At 39.4% G+C, this 24,319-nt stretch overlaps 1 protein-coding gene and 1 non-coding gene across 15 annotated transcripts in view; one reads left to right on the forward strand and one right to left on the reverse strand.

Annotated features, from left to right (window-relative positions):
- FMN1 (formin 1) overlaps positions 1 to 24,319 on the reverse strand; it is a 441,973-nt gene that overhangs the window by 128,810 nt on the left and 288,844 nt on the right. For all 14 annotated transcript variants that reach the window (XR_010121077.1, XM_055278579.2, XM_063640268.1 and 11 more), the window contains 5 exons: positions 21,893 to 21,954; positions 19,908 to 19,996; positions 13,392 to 13,521; positions 11,449 to 11,595; positions 10,302 to 10,361 (listed from right to left, as the gene is read on the reverse strand). Coding sequence is in view for 13 of the 14 variants with exons in the window: in XM_055278579.2 (XP_055134554.2) it covers positions 10,302 to 10,361; positions 11,449 to 11,595; positions 13,392 to 13,521; positions 19,908 to 19,996; positions 21,893 to 21,954 (488 nt within the window). In the remaining variant the exon portion in view is untranslated. The remainder of the gene's footprint in view (positions 1 to 10,301; positions 10,362 to 11,448; positions 11,596 to 13,391; positions 13,522 to 19,907; positions 19,997 to 21,892; positions 21,955 to 24,319) is intronic.
- LOC129483801 (small nucleolar RNA U13) lies at positions 6,643 to 6,747 on the forward strand. The gene has a single exon (XR_008658294.1). It is a non-coding gene; the product is annotated as a small nucleolar RNA U13 (small nucleolar RNA).

Raw genomic sequence — 24,319 nt, forward strand, 5'->3', positions numbered from 1 at the left:
CCCAAGTGATCCTTCTAGTTCAGCCTATTAGCTGGGACCACAGGTACGTGCCACCATACCCAGCTAATTTTTAATTTTTTGTAGAGATGGGGTCTCACCATATTTCCTAGGCTGGTCTGTAACTCCTGGGCTCAAGCGATCCTCCAGCCTTGGCTTCCCCAAAATTCTTCATATATTTGAAAAGCTTTTGCAAATGTTGTTTGGCTTATCTTAGGAGACTGAGGGCAGGGTGGGGTATAGTTTTAACAAGCTCCACTGCTATACCTAATAGAGAATTCTCCGCTGAGAAACGTCTTGAAGGACAAAAGCTTCAGGCACATGAGCCTCAAATATCTTTTCCAGCCTAGCTAGCTTTCTCCCTGAGTTGTTTAAAGCAAGCTTTGTATCTTGCACGTCTTAGGCAGTCTTCACTTATTCCTCTCTCCGCACAGGCTACTTTGCCAGCTTTCCTTCACATTCCATCTTCCCTACTGCCATTAGGACTAATTCCAAACTCTAAAACCGCTTTACAAGACACTTTATGATCTGGCCTCCGTCTACATCTCTGGCCTCATTTCTACCTTCCCCCCATCTCCAACTCCCTCTAGACCTTCATGAAATAATCGACCACGATCTCTTGCTTCTAGGCCTTTGTCTATAAAATGGTCCCTTTTCGACCCTTCCCTAGTGCCTCCTTTATACTTCCTTGTTCATACTCATCCTTTAAGTCTTAAAACAAACGTCCTTCCTTAAAGATTTCCCCTAACCCCCAGCACATGGGTGTTTCTCCCATTCTCCAAAGGCCTATGATGCTTACATTATCACAGCATTTACACCATTAATTTTTTTCCCATAAGTTATTGGGGTAGAGGTGGTATTTGGTTACATAAGTAAGTTCTTTGGTGGTGATTTGTGAGATTTTGGTTCCCCCATTGCCCAAGCAATATACACTGCACCCTCTTTATAGTATTTTATCCCTCATCCCCCTCCCACTCTTATCCCCAAGTTCCCACAGTCCCTTGTACCATTCCTATGCCTTTGCATCCTCATAGCTTAGCTCCCACATATCAGTGAGAACATATGATGTTTGGTTTTCCATTCCTGAGTTACTTAACTTAGAATAATATCCTCCCATCTCATCCGGTCGCCGAAAATGCTGTTAATTCATTCCTTTTTTTTTTTTTTTTTTTTGAGATGGAGTCTCGCTCTGTCGCCCAGGCTGGAGTGCAGTGGCGCAATCTCGGCTCACTGCAAGCTCCGCCTCCCGGGTTCACGCCATTCTCCTCCCTCAGCCTCCCGAGTAGCTGGGACTACAGGCGCCCGCCACCACGCCCGGCTAATTTTTTGTATTTTTAGTAGAGACGGGGTTTCACCTGGTCTCGATCTCCTGACCTCATGATCCACCCGCCTCGGCCTCCCAAAGTGCTGGGATTACAAGCGTGAGCCACCGCGCCCAGCCAATTCATTCCTTTTTATAGCTGAGTAGTATTCCATTGTGTATATATATCACAGTTTCTTTATCCACTCTTTGATTGATGGGCATTTGGGTTGGTTCCATGATTTTCCAATTGTGAACTGTGCTGCTATAAACATGCATGTGCAAGTATCTTTTTCATATAATGACTTATTTTCCTCTGGGTAGATAACCCAGTAGGGGGATTGCTGGATCAAATGGTGGTTCTACTTTCAGTTTTTTACGGAATCTCCACACTGTTTTCCATACTGACTGTACAAGTTTACATTCTCACCAGCAGTGTAGAAGTGTTCCCTGATCACTGCATCCACGCCAGCATCTGTTTTTTGATTTTTTGGTTATGGCCATTCTTGCAGGAATAAGGTGGTATCGCATTGTAATGGTTTTGATTTGTATTTCCCTGATCATTAGTGATGTTGAGCATTTTTTCATATGTTTGTTGGCCATTTGTGTATCTTCTTTTGGGAATTGTCTATTCATGTACTTAGCCCACTTTTTGATGAGATTTTTTTTTCTTACTGATTTGAGTTCATTGTAGATTCTGGATATTAGTCCTTTGTCAGATGTATAGATTGTAAAGACTTTCTTCTACTCTGTAGGTTGCCCCTTTTGAGGTACAAAAGCTCTTTAGTTTAACTAAGTCCCAACTACTTATCTTTGTTTTTATTGCATTTGCTTTTGGGTTCTTGGTCATAAAATCCTTGCCTAAGCCAACATCTAGAAGGGTTTTTCCAATGTTATCTTCTAGAATTTTTATAGTTTCAAGTCTTAGATTTAAGTCCTTAATCCATCTTGAGTTCATTTTTGTATAAGGTGAGAAATGAGGATCCAGCTTCATTCTCCTACATGTGGCTAGCTAATTATCCCAGCACCATTTGTTGAAAAGGGTGTCCTTTTCTCACTTTATATTTTTGTTTACTTTGTTGAAGATCAGTTGGCTGTATTTGGGTTTATTTCTGGGTTTTCTATTCTGTTCCATTGGTCTATGTGCCTATTTTTATACCAGTACCACACTGTTTTGGTGACTATGACATTATAGTATGGTTTGAAATCAGGTAGTGTGATGCTTCCAAATTTCTTTTTTTTGCTTCGTCTTGCTCTGGCTCTGGGGGTTCTTTTTTGGTTCCATATGAATTTTAGAGTTTTTTTCTTTTTTCTTTATTTTTTTTCTTTTTTTTGAGACAGAGTCTCACTCTGTTGCCCAGGCTAGAGTGCAGTGACGCGATCTCGGCTCATTGCAAACTCCACCTCCCAGGTTCATGCCATTCTCCTGCCTCAGCCTCCTGAGTAGCTAGGACCACAGGCACCTGCCACCACGCCCGGCTAATTTTTTTTATTTTATTTTTAGTAGAGACAGGGTTTCACCACGTTAGCCAGGATGGTCTTGATCTCCTGACCTCTTGATCTGACCGCCTCAGCATCCCAAAGTGCTGGGATTACAGGCATGAGCCACCGTGCCCAGCCTAGAGTTGTTTTTCCTAATTCTGTTAAGAATGATGGTGGTATTCTGATGGAGATCGCACTGAATTTGTAGATTGCTTTTGGCAGTATGGTCATTTTTACAATATTGATTCTACCTTTTCACAATATTGATTCTACCCATCCATGAGCATGGGATGTTTCCATTTGTTTGTGTTGTCTATGGTTTCTTGCAGCAATATTTTGTAGTTTTCCTTGTGGAGGTCTTTCGACTCCTTAGGTATATTACTAAGTGTGTGTGTATATATATATATATATATATATATTTTTTTTTTTTTTTTTTTTTTTTTTTGCAGCTATTGTAAAAGAGGAGTTCTTGATTTGATTCTCTGCTTGGTCACTGTCAGTATATAGAAGAGCTACTAATTTGTGTACATTAATCTTGTATCCTGAAACTTTGCTGAATTCTTTTATCAGTTCTGGGAGCTTTCTGGAGGAGTCTTTGGGGTTTTCAAGGTAAACAATCATATCATCAGCAAACAGTGACAGTTTGACCTCCTCTTTACTGATTTGGATGCCCTTTCTTTCTCTTGTCTGATTGTTCTGGTTAGGACTTCCAGTACTATGTTGAAGAGGAATGGTGAGAGTGGGCATCCTTGTCTTGTTCCAGTTCTCAGAGGGAAGCTTTCAACTTTTCCCCATTCAATATTATGTTGAATGGGGGTTTGTCATAGATGGCTTTTATTACATTGAGATATGTCCCCTGCATGCAGATTTTGCTGAGAGTTTTAATCATAAAGGGATGCTGGATTTTGTTGAATTCTTTTTCTGCATCTATTGATATGATCGTGTGATTTTTGTTCTTAATTCTGTTTATGTGGTGTTACCACATTTATTAACTTACATATGTTAAACCATCCCTGTATCCCTGGTATGAAACCCACTTGATCATGGTGGATTATCTTTTTGATATGTTGTTGGATGCAGTTAGCTAGTATTTTGTTAAGGATTTTACTGTCTATGTTCAACAAGGATATCAGTCTGTAGTTTTCATTTTTGGTTATGTCCTTTCCTGATTTTGGTATTAGGATGACACTGGCTTCATAAAATGAATTAGGGAGGCTTCCCTCTTTCTCTATCTTGTGGAATAGTGTCAAAAGGATTGGTATCAATTCTTCTTTGAATGTCTGGTAGAATTCTGCTGTGAATCCATCTGGTCCTGGACCTTTTTTTTTGTTGGTAATTTTAAAATTATCATTTAATTCTTGCTGCTTGGTATTGGTCTGTTCACGGTATTTAATTCTTCCTGATTTAAGCTAGGAGGATTGTATTTTTCCAGGAACTTATCCATCTCTTCTAGGTTTTCTAGTTTATGTATCACCATTAATTTTTAAATTGCCATGTTATCTTGCACATCTTCCCCACTGGACTCTAAACACCTCAGAGGCAGAAACTGTGTCTTGTTCTTGGTAAACATCATCTGGCATATCAATAAGCTTTATTTTTGGTTGATGGGCACTACTACAGAGGGTTTATAAAACATGGTTCTGAGATATATGTACCTTTAGCAGGAGACATCTAATCTATCACTATGTTTTCTTGTCGTTTCAGGAATCCTCTTGACCCTTCCTCTTTAAGGCCATTAGCTTCGTTAGGGATGCTAGGACACGGTAGTTTTCTTCATTTTATCAGACACAATGTACTTTTTTCCCCCATCTTCATATACTTATTTTACTACTTTAAAATGGAAGCAGTACTCTCATCTGAGTGCCAAGATGGAACAACATCTAAGATCCTCACTACGAAGCTCCATGCTAATCTGCACTGGAAGAACTCAGGCACAGTATCTCTTTCCATTTTCCAGAACTTTATCAGATTCAGTCCTGGTTTTGACTCTGTGTGTGTGTGTGTGTGTGTGTATGTGTGTGTGGCGCTAGAAAAAAGGAAATGTTGCTGAGTGTATCAGGCTGGTAGCAGCTCTTATGAAAGCTGCTTAATTAGAGTTCAAAAGGCATGACTCTACATGGGTTTCTTAAAATTTCACAGACCAAGACTTGGACCAAAAACCAGGCATGAGAAGAAGGAAGCAGGGAGCAGGAGTCATCTTTCTTTAGCTAATTGCTCATCACCACTAACCACAAAAATCATCACTTAGGCTCCTAGAGGAAAGGGCTAGTTTCATAAATCACATAATTCTACACTCTTGTTGAGTGAAATGCATTTTACACAGTAAAAGCCAGAAGAGCACCACACTACTGTGGGCTTATTTTTCCTAGACTGGGCCATCCCATGTTTGAAACTGTTCTCATTGTAAGATTTTCCTCTGTGAAGTTGATTCCACTGGGTTCAGCTCTTTTCAACCACAACTATATTCCAGAGGCAAATTTCAGTCTTCCCACACAATGCATTTGACTTGGTTGGGGTAGGCACTACCAATAAATCTGCCCATGCCAACCTAGGGTTAGAAATGTCACCCTCAAAGATTCTTCAGGATAATTCTTCTGCCACACTAGTACCTGCTGTCAAAACCTAGGGTACATGCTTATGTGCCTGCTGCTGCTTCTTTATTTCCTGAAGCTAAACACGCCTTCCTCACTCCACCAGAAAACAGTTCCCATCTCCTCATATCTAGTTCTTTACAGATGCCACTTATTACACCTTTGTGAATATTAACATTATATCCAGTTCAGCAAGTTTTATCAGACACCTGTATTACAGGCAATAAAAAAGAGACAATGGCCAGGCATGGTGGCTCATGCCTGTGATCTCAGCACTTTGGGAAGCCAAGGCGATGGATCACTTGGGGTCAGGAGTTCGAGACCAGCCTGGCCAACACAGTGAAACCACGTTTCTACTAAAAATACAAAAAAAAAAATAGGTGTGGTGGTGCATGCCTGTAGTCCCAGCTACTCGGAAGGCTAAGGCATGAGAATTGCTTGAACCTGGGTGGCGGAGGTTGCAGTGAACCAAGATTGCACCACTGCACTGCAGCCTGGGCAACAGAGCAAGACTCCATCTCAATTAAAAAAAAAAGAAAAGAAAAAAAAGAGACAACAATGAATTCTGAACCTCAAAAACCAATGCCAAGATAATAGGTAATTCCTCATATATACATACAAGGCAGAATAAGATGCATCTTGAGAGAGATTCAAATAAAGTACTTGCAGGCTTCAAAGGTGAGGGCTTCAAAGCCTTCCTTCAAAGATTAGGATGTTAATAACGACCTCAAAAAAGGGCCATGTAAGATTAGACTAAGTTATTTTTCACTACATCTTTTTTCCCTTTTACAAAAGTGATACATGTTCATTATGTTTAGTAATGGAAAGACAGAAGACAGTAAAAAAAAAAAAAAAAAAACCCTTACAATCCTAATATCCAGAAACATTTTAATGTATTCTTTTCAGGTTATTCTGTGTGTTTGTGTGTATTTATCTTTATCTATTACGTATTTGGTATTATACTGTATGTTATTTTGAAACACGCTTGTAAATTAAAAGCAGATCAAAAATATTTTCTAATACCACTACATTCTCTCCTATACACTCTCCATGGGAGTATATTATTCCAGTGTGTGACTCTAGTATAATTTATTTGACCTTGGTCTCTATCATTGTACACCTACCAAAATTTTTCCAATATTTTGCTATTATAAGCTATTATAAGCAAATAGTCATTAAATCCTTAGTTGTTTTCTTGGGGTAGAAATTTCTTAAAAGGTTACACATATTTCTAGGGCTTTTGATACAGAAAGGTCGAAAACCTTGCTTTTGATCCTTTTGTAGTTCATGAGTGTGATGGATTGGGTGTTCATATGCATGCGTGAGATGCGCCACCATCAAACCTCGTTATGATATGGACACGTTACCTGCCTGACATGAAGAAAAAAGAATAGGAAAACATGAAAAAATGGGGGAAAAAAGGGAAACTTTTAAAAAGAGAAAAAACAAAAAACAAAAACACAACCTTGCTTGCCCATAAAGCATATATATGTATAAATTAGGAAAATGTGTTCCTGCAGATAACAACAGCTTTATGGTCAAACAGCTTGACAAGCACATGGCATCTTTACGTGAATTTTTTAAAGTGTGCCCTTTATAGGATATATAATTTGGTGAATCAAGGGCAGGCTAGATATGAGTCCCATTTGACCTAGAGACCTTAAACAGAGAATAACCTGATTTACCATACATGACAGTCCTAAGAAAGGTTTGATCAATTTACAGTGCTAATTCTATATATCTAGTTGGCAATTTATGTCTTTTATACGTCTTTTGTAAATTGCCTGTGATACGTTTTGCCATTTTTTAAAAATAAGGAAGATTCTTTTCTTGTTAATTCTCAAGAGTTCATTGTCTATTATGTTGTCAACATTTTCCCAGTGTGTTATTTTGAATTTAGTTTTAAGTCATTTTTGAGATACTAAAGTATTTTAAAATTTTAATTAGGAATTAAAGTTTTTTAGTTTTATGCATTGAAAGTTATCATTCTCACCTTTTATGGTTTCTGCCTTAGACTGAACACTTTGAAAGGATTTTGCTACTTCAAAATCAGTAAACTATTTACCTACACTTTTGTCATGTTTTATTGATTTTATTTTTCGTTTATTTCTACATTTAACTCTTTTGTTCTTTAAAACTTTGCTCTGGTCTCTGGTATGAGGTCTAGGAGGTAATTCAACTTCTTCCTCTTACCAATTACTTGAAATTTCTCTTTTATCACACACTTGACACATATTTATTTAGATCCATTTCTGAGATTTCCTTTTCATGTTAAGTTTTGTGATGTTATTCTATCATTCTACACTTTTAATTATTATAGCTCTATAATATATTAGAATATATAAATGAATGACTCTTCATTTTTAAATCCTGGTCAAATTTTTATCTAATTATTTTTATATATAATATTTAAAATTGTTTTGTAAACTTCTAAAATTGATTAGAATTTTGACTGGTTATTTCCAACAGAGGAGATAATGCCACTCCTTATTGTGGTAAAAAACAAACAAAAACCCCTATAACATGATATCTATTCTCTTAAATTTTTAAGTGTACAGTATAGTATTGTTAGCCATAAGCAGATTGTTGTACAGATCTCTAGAACTTCTTCATCTTACATGACTGAAACTCTGTATCCTCAATTCTCCATTTCCCCATTCCCCCATCATTCATTCTACTTTCTGTTCCTTTCAGTTTGACTACTTTAGATACTCATTTAAGTGGAATCATGCAGTATTTGCCCTTCTGTGAATGGATTATATTGACTTAGCATAGTATCTTCAAGGCTGACCCATGTTGCAGCATATGACAGAATTTATTTCTTCTTTATGGTTGACTAATATTCCCTAGTACATATACGCATTTTCTTTACCTATTCATCTATTGACAGACATTTAGATTGTTTCCAAATCTTAGCTATTGTGAACAATGTTTCAATGAATATGAGAGGGAAAATGTCTCTTTGAGATCCTGGTTTCAATTATTTTGGATAAATACCCAGAAGTGAGACTGTCTGATCATATGGTAGTTCTATTTTTAATTTTTTGAAGAAACTCCCTACTGTTTTCCATAACAGCTCCACCATTTTATATTCCCACCAATGATGCTAACTGGTTCCATTTTTTCTACGTCCTTGTCAACACTTGCTATTTTCTGTGTGGTAGGGTTTTGGTTTTGGTTTTTATTAACAGCCATCCTAAAAGGCATGATGGGATATCTCACTGTGGTTTTGATTTGCATTTCCCTGGATGATTAGTGATGTTGGCACCTGTTGGCTATTTGTTTGTCTCATTTGGAGAAATGTCTATTCAAGCCCATTACCCAATTTTAAAAAATTGGGTTTTTCTCTTCTTCACTCTATGTTTTTAAATTTTTATGACTTTCAGTAAAATTACGTAAATTTATTCACAAAGGTCTGTACTCTTCTGGTTAAATCTGTAACACATATATTGGTAATGTTACTGGGAGATTTTTTCCCAAAAAATCTTTAAATTTATTATTTCCAGAGAGCAGTACAGTAATGAGAAAAAAGGGAAGTTTTATAAAAAGGCTAGAGACAAAGATACTTTCAGTTAGGGAGAACATCAGAAGTAAAAATACATTAGTAGGAAGCACAGGGTGTGTGTGGAAAACATCAGGTCTTGAGTTGGATCACAGAATATGTGTAGAGGGAAAGTAATAAAAGCAAGGTCGTGAAAGATTGGAATTAAGTTGGTTGAATCCTAATTCACTTGAAAATGGGGAGCCACTTCGTTTTGAGTAGAAAAGCAGTATGATCAGAGCTGTGTAAAGAGGGTGTGGGATGGCTTAGAGTGGTAGAACCTCGAGATGGAGAGCTGAGCTGGAAAGCAACTGAAATTCTCCAGATGAGTGATCTTAAAACCTGGGTAAGCTGAGGTCGGCCAGAAAACAAAACAAAACAAAACAAAACAAAACAAAACAAAACAAAACAGGGAAGGACATCAGAAGCAACTCAGTGGAAGGACAAAGAGTAACCAGAGAAGGACAAGGTTTCATGCCTTAATGACCAAAAACTATCAAAAACTACGATATTCTTAACAGAAATCTGGGAAAAGTTTGGGGAGGGGGGAAATGATGAGCCTGCTGTAGGTATATTGAAAATAGATAAGCCCACCAGGAGGGTAGAAGAAAGTATTACGGAGTTCATCAGTGCCTCACTTGTCTTCTGGATGAAACTGCAGGCCTATTAAAAGGCCCCGGGATCTTTACCATTCTTCCCTCAATGCCTAGGAACAATTCTGCTTACATGGATGGTAAAGCAGGAGTCCTGACAGCATTTACTTTGAGACTTTTACTGTTCATATTGATCGCTGTATTTCTTAACATCTTACAACAATACCTCTTTCTTCGCAAAATTACAACTCCTTGTTCTCAATTTAACAAGAAGGAATAAAGTAGAAAATTCTGCTCAGATGGACTCACACAGAAATGTTTATTTCTAATTGTAAATGCCCTCTAAGCAGAAAAGATGGATTTTTCAAATTCTACATCTTTGGCCTGTTCATAGATTCACTACTGATAAAATATTGGGTATTACTGAGTCTTACTTTCCTAAATTTTGCTCTGCATCATCAGAATACAGTTTCAACTATAACCAATTACTGAGTGGATCTAGATTTCACAGAGAACCTCACAATCTGGCCGTAAGGCACTGAGGCAGCTAGGGATCTCTCTGAAGCTGTGTTATACAGTCGACTGAGACTCAGTAGATTTACGCCACTGAATAATGCTTCTCTTCATAAGTCAACTAAACTCTCTTGGTTTCTGTGTGCTCATCTGTAAACCACACTGGAGAGCTCTCATATTCTATGTTGGGCTTGCAGTTCATCCACCCATCTATCCATCATCCAACTTATGAATGCCAACAATGAGTAAGAGTTGAAACTTTGCCATGTAATGCCATTACTTACCTGATCATAGTAACGCAGGTAATACTTAACAACGTAGTCCACCAGATTAATCCCATTATCCTAGGTTTAAAAGAGAAATGTACATGAAAATCATTCCCATGAGACTGTCATGTTACATGATTGAGAGATGAAATCTCAGGTTGAGAAACCTGTAATTTGTGAAAACTGGCTTTCTCTTCGATGCTGGCAAGGTTTTCCTTCCTCTGCTTTATCCCATCCATTTATTATGCTGGCTACATAAAGAAATGACACTGTACTATCCTTTGTGGGAAAAAACAAACAGATAATCCATAAAACTTCTGAAATAATGGCTAAAACAAACAAAAAAATTGTGTCCTTGTATTTTCTGGCATAAAGCCAAGACAGGAGGGGGCAGGGAGTGCTAAAGGGAACCACGGCCTAGAACAGAAAAGCACCCTCCCTTTCCATCTTTCAAAAAATGTGTGTTCTTAATGGTGTGAAAAACAATCCAGGCCAGCTTAAAAGGAGCACCACGCCACTTTATGACCCCGGGAGGCCAGTGGGGAGCAGGCCCTCCCACAAGGCAGCCTTTGTGTCCTGTTCACTGGGGTCTAATTCTAATTTGCCTGTGTGTTTCCCCTCCCTGCACCCCCCTGCCCCCCATGGGACGCCTAGATATGGGCTGGTTGTTTCTAAAGAGGTAGCTCCACAGGGGTGTGGAGCCAAGTGATAATCAGGCTCAGAGAGCTTGACAGTAGACCCCAGCCCAATTGTTGAGGCAAAAAATTGGTGATTCAACATTGCTCTGCCATTCAGGAATGAGTAAACTACTAGTAGGCAACACTAAACTCAAACAGCCTCCAGCCTTTGCAGGATCCTGGTACTGTATGCTATCTGTTTTGTTCTCTCACTGAGTAGCAGTTCGATACCTAATTGTATATGTCAGAGCACACGAAGATGGGAATTAAGTCATTGAAAATAAGGTCTAATGTGAAAAAAACAAAACAAAACTCTTCATTCAAAAGTGAAAAGAAAGCAAAGAAAAAAATGCATGCTCTAATATAAATGATTGTTGTTAAGGGGAGGACAGAGATAAATGGAACAATCTGGAATATGTTTTTTAAAATTAAAGGTAAAGAAAGAAAATAATGGTAGATCATAGAAACTTATCATGAAAAATAAATACCCGACTTTTGACATCCTTGAGTTTGGGCAGAATTTCTAAGCTATATCCATCGGCTTGTCCCCGAGTCCTATTTCCTCCGTTCATATAATTTCCAAAAGCCAAGATGAGAGCTAAAATATCCTTCACACTCTTCATGTGCAGCAAGCCCTGTGATGGCAAACACCAATTATTACAGAGCTGAACTCCAAATGTACCCATGTTCATTCAGTAACAAATATTTACTGAGTACTCAATAGGCTGTCGGGAGGCTTGGTACCAACAGAATTAACAGTTGGTGAAATGAAAAACACACTTTACTAAGCCATGAGTGTCTTTACAAACACATTAACAGCCATTATTTTCTACCCACTCAACAAATTAATTATAAACAGTGCATGTTTTAATACATGAGGATTAACTATTGGTTTTATATTTTCATTTGAGCCAGTTTAATTTTTAATACTTATTTTAAAGTAGAAGTTGTAAAAAGGGAGTTGGTATATATAGTAAGGCTTAACCTTTGTTGACTTCTAGGTAGAAAGGGGTTTACCTTTTGAGGATGTATTTCAGGACTATTTATCTAGATAACCAATACAGTTAAATGCAGAGCAGATACAGAAGAAGTATGTTCTTCTTTATCCCCAGATATAATTTTCAGAGGTAAACTATAATAATACATTTTAAGGCTGTAGGCCATCTTTAATAAATTTATTAAACTTACATTTATTAAGTGCTTGTTGTATGTCTATTAACTTTTACAATTTCAAGCTGCTTAGGATTTTCTTTGGCTCCCTGTCTCATTTGTCCTTTTATTTTTTACTTCAAGTACAATTTTCCAATTGAAACTTTTTTTCTTTATGGTCTTAATTCACATTTTATCCCCCTTTATTTCAGGGTTAAAAAAGTAATGGCTGGGCACGGTGGCTCACGCCTGTAATCCCAGCACTTTGGGAGGCTGAGGCAGGTGGATTGCCTGAGGTCTGGAGTTCAAGGCCAGCCTGGCCCACGTGGTAAAACCCCGTCTCTACTAAAAATACAAAAACTAGCTGGGCGTGATGGCAGGCACCTGTAATCTGTAATCCCAGCTACCTGGGAGGCTGAGGCAGGAGAATCGCTTGAGCCCTTGAGGCAGAGGTTGCAATGAGCCGAGATCATGCCACTGCACTCCAGCCTGGGCAAGAAGAATGAGACTCCATCTCAAAAAAAAAAAAAAAAAAATCAGCTCCAGGAAGACTTCTTTTTCTGCTCCCGCCTTTCGGGTATTATTAGTGCGTATATAATTATATTTCTGTAATATTTATTCTCTACTGAAATACCTCACATCTTAGAGGAAAAAAAATCATGTCTCCAAATAAGGAACAAAGTACTACAGTATTTGTGGAGAAGAATAACGTGTCCTTAAGAGCATGGTTCAACTGTGAGAAAAAGCCAGGTGCTAGAATTTAACCTTATAATGAACACCAGTGTAGTAAAGCCAACAAATATTTATTTGCCGATGACTCAATGTCAGTCATTTATTTCACTTATCAAGTCTCTAGAATCCTCTTATTAGGTTGACACATTTCAGATGATCAAATGCATGGATCTCAAGCAAAATCTCTTCTGCAATCCAAATTGTAAAACAGGAAACAGACCATGCTATTTAGATTGGTTTTTAGTGGCCAGTATGTACTTCGGAAGATATTCAGAATTTTTTAGAAGGAATCTGTAAAAGTGTCATTTTTTCCCTCCTTCTCCCTCTTCATCCATCTGCATCTCCTTTTCTCTCCCTCTCTCGCATACACACACACACACACACACACACACACACACACACACGGGCAAGATAATCATCAAATTTACACTTAGAAAAACATACAATCTGAGTCCAAAAAAGTTTCTATAATGGCACTAAAGTGGTCTCTCCCACTTTCTCCTTTACTCTTCAGAGCAAGGCTATCTTTTAAATTAGACAGTAAACATACCTTAGAAGCTCGCGTGATGATCTCCACCTTTCTGTGCAAGGAGGTGATACCCTCAGAAAAGACAGATCTGAAGATTATGCACTGGGCACGTTCAGCAAAATTAGGAATCTGGGCTAACTCATGTAAAAATCTGTAAAAAGCAAAATGTGTCATCTACCTTCATATACAATCACAAGCAAAATAAAAAGACAGCTGAAAAAGATCCACTTTGGGAACATTCCTCACCCAACACTCTCAACAATTATAAAAGGTGTCACATAGGTGGACTCAAGGAATTCCAAGGGCACGGTTTCCATTGTTGACAACGGGGCTGCTTTTTAAAGGGGTTCTAGCATGATGAATAAATGTATGGTATAGAAATTCCTTCGGGAACAGAAAGTTAACACAAATATACTAACCAAGTTATCTATCTCCTGCTGCCCAAACAAGAGACTGAACCCAAATGGAAAGCCCTAGCCTTTAACATACGAGAAAAATTATACAATAAACTCCCTCACAATGCAGCATTCTCTAAAGGTGTATTTATACAGGCTAAGCAAACTGAAGACTTGAGGCAAATGTCTACAGACAAGTGATTTAAAAAAAATCTCTTACTCAAGTGATACTGCTACTATTTTTGCTCAGTGAGTTACATAATGGTCTATAATGATCACATTCTCCAGATATTTGTTTACTTTTTCATATTAACTTATACAGACATAGTTTACAACTCAGTATTTAGAACAAAGCAGGCACTCACTAAGTAGACAACCTAAAGTTTCCTTAAAAATGTGGCAAGACAGATCTTAAAAGCTAAAGGTGAGTACTGACCTACACACAGTAGCTCACTGTCTGAGCGGTTGGGCACTGGTTCCCTTTGCAAAACTAAGTTGGAAGAGCGACATATTCTCCAGGCCAACCACCAGAGGAAGGGGTATAAATGAAAATGGGTGGAAACAGTTGGACATGAATTCAGAAAAGGAGAAAATCTACTAACAGCCATTTATTTCATTTTGGAGTTGAGATGATGATTAACTGATATTTCTGAAAGTCTTGGTCAACTCATAACATCATTACCAAGGAATTTTGCCATCTCTCACCAAAAATGGTTTTACACAGTAACAAAGCTGGAGCCTACTTCTTTCTATACCGAAAGATATTTTCTTTGCTTATACACCGTGCCGCCTCTACCTTTAGGGAGATTTGGGTTTTAATTAATTTCTAACATCAATTGATTTCGTATTTATTCCACAACTAGGTCATAATCCATAATCTTTTTTTTAGATGACACTTAATGAAAGCAAGGAATATCCATAAGAGAAAACACAATCTTGTTTTAAAGTTCAATAACCCATTATTATGAAAATTATATAAAGAAGTATAAAAGTGGAAATTCATAGGAATTCTGCATTAGGACAAGATGAAAAAGTTAAACTCTGTGTAAATTACTTCTTAATGAATATTAAACAATTTATTCATTTATCATGACTGAAATCAGGGGTATCATTAGTCTTTACAAATATATAAGAAGCAAAAAGCTCACAGGACTGACAGCATTTGATCCTGTAATGAGTCTGGGGAAGATGTATTTATTCAGATGCTGAGCTATTTTGAAAGAAGGGCCCTGCATTTCTCCCCTTCTAAATGTGACCATGAGGCGTCATTCAGGACCCAAGTTCCCAGAGCATGTACACTTCCTATCACAGTGAGCGAAGCAGTTACAGACACCACCTGAGAAAATACACAGATCAATGCCTCGGCTCACCAAAAAGGACTTAGATGAAAAGCAGAAAATGCTGAATGAATAGCTACCTATAACTAATCTCAAAAGAGGAAGCATAGGACCAATATGAGGAGACAAGACCATAGTCTTATCAATGTATGTTACACAAGAAAGGGTAAGATAGAATTGCAAGGCTCTCTAGGATTAAAGCCTTACTGGGGTTAGGGCTTGCACTGGAAAAGCTCTTAAAGAATCTTAAATGTTCCAATGTCCTCTTTAAGCAGAAGGGTCTGCAACCCATACAAAGAGTTGGAGGGGGGAGAAAAAATCATAATTTTACATTACTTTTGGAAAGAACTGAGAATTAATACTAAAAGATCAGTCACCAAGAATGTCAGTCTGTCCTTTAGGAATGTATGAGGCATTTACAGTGTGTCAGGGACCATGCTAAGATCTGAGAACAGAGCTTAACTTACAATCCCGTCTTGATAATCCGAGAAGTAAATCAACGATTACTGTGGAGTGTGAACGAGTGCTCTCGGTGACGGATCCAGAAGAGGAGCTAGGAAAGCAAATGCAGGACACTCAAGTGTCATGGGGGGAACACTGTCAGCTAGGGTCCCCGGAGCCCTGTGATGCTCACGCACAACATGTGAGAAACTGCCGGGAGAGCAAAGATAGGCTGAATGGTATCTGTGGGGAAAGTGAGTAGAAGGCAGATGCTAAAATTGTGTTCTGTATTCTAAAATACAGGGTTTAAACTTCTGAACGAATGAAGGGTTTTAAACAGGAAAGTGACAGTTTCTGCTTTTTGTTGTAGAAAATCTCATTGGCAGCAGCTCAGCTGATTGGATGGGATAGGAAATTTGAGGCTGGGAGACCACAGCTGTAGTCTTCGAAGAGAAAAGGTAAGAGGGGCTTGCAGTGTGAATGGAGAGGGGCAAATGGATGAGGAAGCTACTAAGGCAACAAGACCCAGAGTAATCTACTCCTAAGAGATGTTGTGAAGAGTCCAGGATGACTTTGCAGTTTTGGCTTGGATATTTGGTATAGTGAAAATACAAAACAATAAAGAAGCAAATTTGGAGGAAAAAAATAGGGTTTTATGACCCTTGCCATCCAAAAACAGCCATGCAAGGAGCACCATGGCTCTTCTCTTATTTATCTGCTAAGGTACCAGAGATACGGGTTACTTTGAAGGCTGTGAAGCAAGCATCTGACAAATATCTTCTCTTCCCCTGCCCTGCCCCATTACTGTTTTATCCTCTACCCACAAGAGCAAACACAGTAACTCTCTTAAATATTCCCAAGCATGGGATCTTGGACACTGGGCCTTGGCACTTATGAATATTTATGGATTGAGTTCCTTTTGGGCTAGTCTAACTTTACATTCCAGGTTCAGTAAGAAACAAGACTAAATATTCCCAAAAGAAGCTACGAATGACGGATCCTTCCCTTCTTTCTCCAATGTAGGCTAATATTTCTAGGAAGGACTGCAACTTCAGTTTCTAATATATGAAAGATGTTCTGTGTCTCACATTATTTGGGTTACACATCTACAGCAGCAATTCAGCTGACGGGTGGAATGATGCAATGTGCCTCATTGTTTTTAAGAGACTAACATTTGATTTATTATCCCTAGATTTCTGAATGGTATCACCTAAGGTGTATGTGCACACAGGCGATACACATAGCATAACTGAATGTTGCAGCCTGCATTCTTCCACAGAGGAGTACACTAGCAGAGTCTACTGTGTGGGGGTCCCAAGGCAGCTGTGGACCTTCATGAAACATCACAATAGACTGTGTATAGTGTTCTCACCCTAGGCCATGAGGAGCATGTACCAGGCCTAATCAAACCCAGCAGAGCCTCACCTCACAGCCATTACACGGCAGCATAAGAGTCAAAGGCCATCCCTAGAGGGAGTGGTTCTCAGACAGCCTGGTCCCAAGCAGATGACACCTCTGTGGGCAATGGCTTTCTAAATCTGGCACTGGAGTGTAAGAGAGTTGATGAGGTGAGTGATGAGGCCAGCCTCTCCATGCTCTGATTTATAGGACTGGGCACCACAGGACTCTTAGAAAACTGCAACGTTAAAACTATAAATGATTCATATTTTCCAGTATGTAAAACATGCTTATAGTCGACTCACTTGGAGTTAATGGCAAATAAGTTGCCAGAGAATCAGAGTGGCATAAATCAAACAAATGCTGGTTTGTGCAGGAGGTCGGTAGCAAAGGTGAAATGCACCCAGGTCTGAAGGCCCCCACCTATCTGTGCCTCACCCTCCCGCAACTGAGTCCAGGCACGTCACCTCACCAGCACAGCATGACAGTCCTTTTTGCTGGGTTTGCGTGTTCACGAAGCCATCACAATGACCATTTATAAACATTAAAAATGCTTTTCTATCTAGATCATCAGTAGAGAAAACAAGAATAAGTTGTGTGTTAGTTACCTGCTACCATTATCTAAGTCCCGGCAATAAGAACAATAATTAGGACAGTAGCAGAAACACATGATCTCTGCCTGCCTGTTCATTTCACCGGATCAGCCATTCCCATAGCTTAGAGCAAGGGCTGCTCGGTGGTTAAGGAGTTGGCAAATTGCAGCCCACAGGCCAAAACCAGGCCACCACTTGTTTTTGTATGGCCCATGAATTAAAAGAACGATGTTTACGTTTCTAAATTGTTGAAAAAAGAGTCAATAGAAGGACAACATTTTATGACATGTAAAAATAACATGAAATTCAAATTTCAGTGTTCATAAGTAAAATGTCATTGGGGCACAGCGATATCCATTTGTTTATATATTGCCTGTGGTTGCTTTGGCACAGCAATGGCTGACTTGAATATTTGTAACATCCCATAAGCCACAAAGCCTAAATACTTACTATCTAGTCCTTTACAGGAAAGGTTTGCCAACTCCAGGCTTAAAGGAGAATATTACTGTGTAACTTGGTATAACCAGCACTACCCAAGCGCTTGATATGCCCACTGTGCCCCAATACATCCCCGTGGCCTTTTCAGTGTTGAAATAGCCCATTATTAGTCACTTTACTTTCAGTCATTAACACCATAGGAGGGATTCATTTGTTATAATAGGAAATATGACTTGGAAATAAACCATAGGATCAGTTGAGGGTAGGGATTGGTAAGGAAGGTGTCTCAAGTTAGTGGAACAAGACAGCAAGGGAACCTCACTTGACTTGATTCACAATATTCCTAGGCTTTAGAAACCTACTTTGAGGGGGGATCTTGGACCATGCTCCATGTGAGAGCAAGTCATCCAAGGTTCCCAAAACCATCATGTAGGTTTGTCATTAACTGAGTAAACCCAGAATTCTCTTCCTGACTCCCATCCCCAGTCATTTAAGATGTTTTCCCGAGTCTAAATGTCCAGGCATCCATGGGGACTGAGGTATTCTAGAGCAGCTGTGCCCAACCTTTTTAGCACAGGCACTGGTTTCGAGGAAGACAATTTTTCCACAGGCCAGGGGTTGGGGTTGGAGGTGGGATGGTTTCAAGATGATTCAAGCACATTACATCTATTGTGCACTTTATTTCCATTATTATTACATCGTAACATATAATGAAATAATTATACAACTCACCATAATCTAGAATTAGTGGGAGCCTTGAGCGTGTTTTCCTGCATCTGGGGGTGATGGGAGACAGTGACAGATCATCATTAGATTCTCATAAGGAGCGTGCAACCTGGATTGCTCACATGCGCAGTTCACAATAGGGTTTGTGCTCCTATGAGAATCTGATGCCGCTGCTGACCTGACAGGAGGCGGAGCTCGGGTGGTAATGCCAGCTTGTCTATCACTCACCTCCTGCTGTGTGGCCTGGTTCCTAACAGGCCACAGGCTGGTACCAGTCTGTGGCCCAGGGGTTGGGGACCCCTGTTTCTATAGGACCCAAGGGACAAGGCATGGAACTCCAGTGCAAGCCCGAGAACGTTGGAAGCTTCTAGGGCTGACTTGTAACCCTGATCTGATCACTCCACTTCTCCTTCATTTTCTACACTTACCTCATCTCTAGGTTGAGAGGGTTGGCCTGAATTGGACAAAAAAAGTTCAGGGTAGCAACAGGCAGAAGAGGCCCCTGTGTCCTCTGAACCCATTTTACAGTCTCACAGAGTCCTAGGCCCTGGGCAGGGGCGTGGGGCTGCAGAGCCTCAGGAGCTTATCTGTGGCTTCGAGACCCCAAGAGTCACTCAGTTACACCCCGGAGTTCTGGGTCTTCAAAGCCTATGGAACGGCATCACAAACGACAGAGCAAGCAGCTATAGATAGTGAGTGGAGAGAAGAACAAGCATGTACAGAGTGAGGGGGGGAAAAAGCCACATTTGGGCAGAGCAGGTGGAGAAGTTTGGGGAAAAGCTGGCACATTCAGGCTGCACTTACTGGATATGACCTTTAGGAAAATAAATTTGAATTCTGTGACTCTGATATCATCTTTTTAATTTCATCAGGAGAACCTTAAACAGAACAATGCCTTCTTCCTTCCTCAGTTACCCTTTTGGTCAAATTGTTTAGTCTAGGAGGAATTAACAAGTTGCTAGAACAAGAAAGGGGAGTCTAATGGGGTAGGGGAGGGGGGTGAGACACATTGTATCCAACAGCACAAATCTCAGCGCTGCTTTTCCCGGCAGCAGGGTCATCCTGCTGCATGCAATAGGTCACAGGAATGACGGTGTTGTGATTTAGCTGGCTGCACAATTTAGATTTGGTTATTCTGAGCTGGGAGACAAGAAGACAGAAACTGCAGTTCTCCTTTTGGCCTAACAGAAAAATGTTAAGTATCCTTACTGCTCAGGTTTATCCAGCAGCTTCAGTTCTTCTTCTTTGGATGTCTCATAATACTTTCTTATTTTAACCAGCTCATCCTCTTGGGCTCTCTGTATCAAAATAGAAAACAAAACCAAAAACAAACAAACAAACAAAAAAAAGGGCAGTGAGACTCTGGCTATGGCAGTGGGTCTCAAAGTGTGGTTCCTAGACCAGCAGCATCAACAACATCACCCGTCACTTGTCAGAAATGCAAATTATTGGCCAACCCTAGACACAAGAACTGGGGGTGTGGGTGGGGGTAGGGGGGATGCAAGCCCACCGGGTGATTCTGATTCATGCTCAAGTTTGAGATTCAATGCAAACGGACCTAACAAGTACAGGCAGCTGGACACAGAAGTACAGCTATTTGAGCTCTACTTTTGAATCCCCCGTCTCTTCCTCTGTAAGGAGGCTGGGGGAATATTGTTCTTAGAATTTGCTTCCTTACTCTTAGAACAGCCCTAAATTATATGAACTCGCAGCTCTTTCATTTCTAGTCAACATCGTCCCTTTTTCCAAATTTCGTTAGCACTCATTGTCTGTACCACTTATTTTGGCATTGAGTCACTTACTTTCTCGATTTATCCAACTATTTCAGTTGTATGCAGCTTATCTCTACTATGAGCTAACAAGCGGCAACCATGTGCATAGTCCTGAGCTCATGGTAACAACACAAAGCATCTGGAAGGTACTGCCTTTGACAAAGTTCTTTAACATGAACCACTGTATCCTCATTTTACAGATTATTCCACTGAGGCTTGTACTAAGTAACTCCTAAAGAGCTTCAGACTTGGAACTCCCTCTTTCTGCCTCTATACCTTGCTGACCTCCAAGTATTCAAGTGCATAATTAGCTCCCAATGGCCTGGTATTTGTGTACTTTCTGATTTATTAACGAAAGCTTTACTAGTGGAAACGTGGGAAGTTCCCACCCATTTGTATTAAGTAGCTCCTGACACATATAAAGGATGTGAAAATGAGCAAGGAATTGGTGATGCCACCAAGCCTAGACTATTAGACTATGGAAATCTTCTGTAGGAATCTTCAGGTCCCAGGGGACATAAATATGAAACGAATCATCTTTTGAACTGAGTGACCACAGCATACTATAGAGCCCCAGACAGCTTCCTGGGAAATACCATTACTTAAGAGAATGTGGTTCAATCTATGTTTCCGTAGCCTAACAGTCAGTGAACCAAAACAATGAACAATCATGGGAATTCTGACTTTCCTGTGTTGTCTTCTCAAGAGAACCTGACAATTCTGCTGGTTATGTCCACTTAAAACCCAAATTAAAAGATCTTATATGTGTACAGTCCTGTTGACTTTCAAAATACATTGCTACTGCTACATATATTAAATCCTCATTTGATTAAAAAAAAAAATCAGAGCCTACTATAATCCCCACTATAATGATGATCACAACGGGATTAAGGAGTTTAAGTAACTAGCCCAAGGTCACTTAGCAGGCAATGGTAGACACAGCTGGACCTCAAACCTAAGACTGTCTCACTCTAAATCTAAAACACATACCTACCATTCTACACACCTTCCCACATTCAGTATCATCAACTCATTTGGACTAAGAGTAATCATCCAAGCTGGTATTAGCAGTCCCATTCTTCAGAAGTAGACACCAGTGCACACTATCATTTCAGTAGGCAGCTTATCTTCATTCACTTGGCCAGCAAGTGACAGGACTGGGTTCCAGAGCACGTAAGTGGTGTCCACCTGAGATGCCCTGCTTTGCAAGTGTGCAATGAGATCTGCTAGCCCAGATACCACAGTGGAAGTTAGGAATCTAGTGCTCCTCACATCCACTCCCATTCAAGCTTGTGTTTCTATGCCTTAATCTCTTCCAGGCCACGCCAAAACCCTTACTACCAAAGAACATGAACGGCTCAGTCATTTCTCAGGTAGAAGATAAATATGGAAATGCTAGCTCTGTAAGTCTTTGACACTCACGTTTTCATATAAGGCTGCCAGGGTCTCCAGATCAACCACGGAGTCATCCACATTGAAAATGGCTGCCGAGCACCCAAAAAGAAAAGAGGATAAGGGATTTGATTAGGTCCCCTGCACCAATGTTTACTCCACATCCAGCTTCCGAGCAATTAACAGAGTATTGCACTTTCTTTTTTTTTTTTATTATTATACTTTAGGTTTTAGGGTACATGTGCACAATGTGCAGGTTTGTTACATATGTATCCATGTGCCATGTTGATTTCCTGCACTTTCTTACACAAGCTGTGCCTCTCAGCTTGTTTCTGCTCCCCTTCCTTTCGCACCAGGGGTCTCAAATGAAAGAAACCAAAATGGTTCCTATCATTGGCCTGAGCCTTGGCTCTGCATTGTTTAATTCCTCAGGCTCTGAGTCCTTTCTGCAGTTTAATTTAGGCTCCACAGGAGAAGTGTTTGTGCTTTAAAACTAAATCAGTTTGTAGGTTTGAAGCACAATGTTAAGTCTTTCTTCCCGATGGTAATTGAAGAGATTTAGTACCTAATGCACCAGAACTGACTCTTGCCCATTACCAGAAAGAAAGAGAGAAAAAAGACAATGTTGGCAAATTAAATGAATTCAGGCATGTGATTTCAGGCACCTTTCCGTGGCCACTGCCAACATCTTGTTTGGATTAAAAAGACAAGAAAAAGCAATAATTGCATCAATAGCAAATTAAGATTATGGAAACCTCCCATGAGCCAGTCTTCAGGCAGGCCCTCATTCCCATGGTTTTATTAGGATTCTACTTGTTCTGTATTATTTAAGATTAATTTAGCCGTTAACTAATATGCGTATGATTTCATCTAGATAGGTACCTTCCCATAGATACTGGGATGCAAAAATTGAGACTTAAAATCCTTAATGGATTTGGCTATCAAAGTGTTTGAAATAAGCAGGTCCACATCTTTAAATAATTATTCAAAACTAATAAGGTTTGTTCCCTCAACCCTACCTCCCTTCCCTGACTTTACATTGTGAAATTAACCAGCACACTAGTAAATTTTCTCCGTGGCAGGCTAATTAATTTTATTAAACCAACCAGTGATACTTAGAATGCCTTAAAATTTTGCTCGTCAACTATTATTCTGTTCATGTGCATCACACCATGGTTTTTGGGAAGGTGGGGATCAAGGTAAGGGGCAGGTTGTTTTTGAGGTATTTTGCTTCTTCTGTGGTTTAGAATCACATGAACCCTTTCATACAATTTTAACAAAGCTAAAATTAACTGAGCTAAGATCATGGAACCTCACAGAACACCAAGAAATGTACTTAAAATTCCTTTGCAGGCCACCTTCTCAAACTTAGGGGTTAATCAGCAAGCTATTCCTAGATACACGGAACCGAGAGAAAAGAGGAGGTTAATATGCTAGAGAGAAAGTCAGTCACCTCGGATTCCACCAAGACAAAGGAACACCACACATCCACAAAGGCCAATCTGAAACCACCAAAGAAAAATGCAGTTTAAGGACAGAAAGAAAGGATTTGCCCTCTCAAGACTGTTATTTTTTGTGTGGAGATCATATAAATCCACTAATTTGTCAGACAGAGCATGCATTTTTAAATGTCTAGTGCTTTGAAAACCAAAATAGCCAGAAACAATGTCTATTTTATGTAAATCTCAGTATTCTCTTACAAAAATCAACCAACATGAGCGCATAAGAAAAGGTCAAATTCTAAACAATAATCTACCGAAAATGTTTACATGTTAACTAATCATGCATCCTGGGTAACTATATATTACAAGCTTAGATATAATCAAATAGTCTTAACCAATGAGAAAGAGAATGACCTGTGAGTTTCTTTTCCTAGTAAGTAAATATTCAGTTTTTAAAAGTTAATCAGTCTGGGGCCCAGGTACACAGTTCCTCAGATGATATCGTCAGCTGTGCCCCTTCCAGTGTGTTCAGTAGCAGAAAAATAACATCCAGAGAGGTTGGGACTGAGAACAACCATGGGCTCTGAAGACATGGATTCATTCATTCCCCCATCCAGCCCTTGAATAAATATTTGTTGATGTGTACAGGATCTGTTCTAAATACTGTAGATTTTTAAGTTAGAAGTGCAAAGTACTTAATTAATCTCATGAAATTTATATCCTAGTCTGGGGACAGAAAATAAACAAGTAAATACATAATTTCAGATAACAATTTACTATGAAGAAAGTAAAACAGAGAAATGTACAACATTAGACAGGAGGATCAAGGAAGGCTTCTTTGGGAGGTGACATTTAAGAGAAGACCTGCAGAGGTCAGTTTTGTGGCTATTTTGGAGAATAACATCCCAGGGAGAGGTAATTGCAAAGACAAGTTTCTTTTTCTGAAGGAACACATTCAAGGTACAGAAAAAAAAAATCAAGGTGACTATCATGGACACAGCAAAATGTACTCATT

Source organism: Symphalangus syndactylus, chromosome 5, assembly GCF_028878055.3.
Source record: "Symphalangus syndactylus isolate Jambi chromosome 5, NHGRI_mSymSyn1-v2.1_pri, whole genome shotgun sequence".
Classification (NCBI taxonomy): domain Eukaryota; kingdom Metazoa; phylum Chordata; class Mammalia; order Primates; family Hylobatidae; genus Symphalangus; species Symphalangus syndactylus.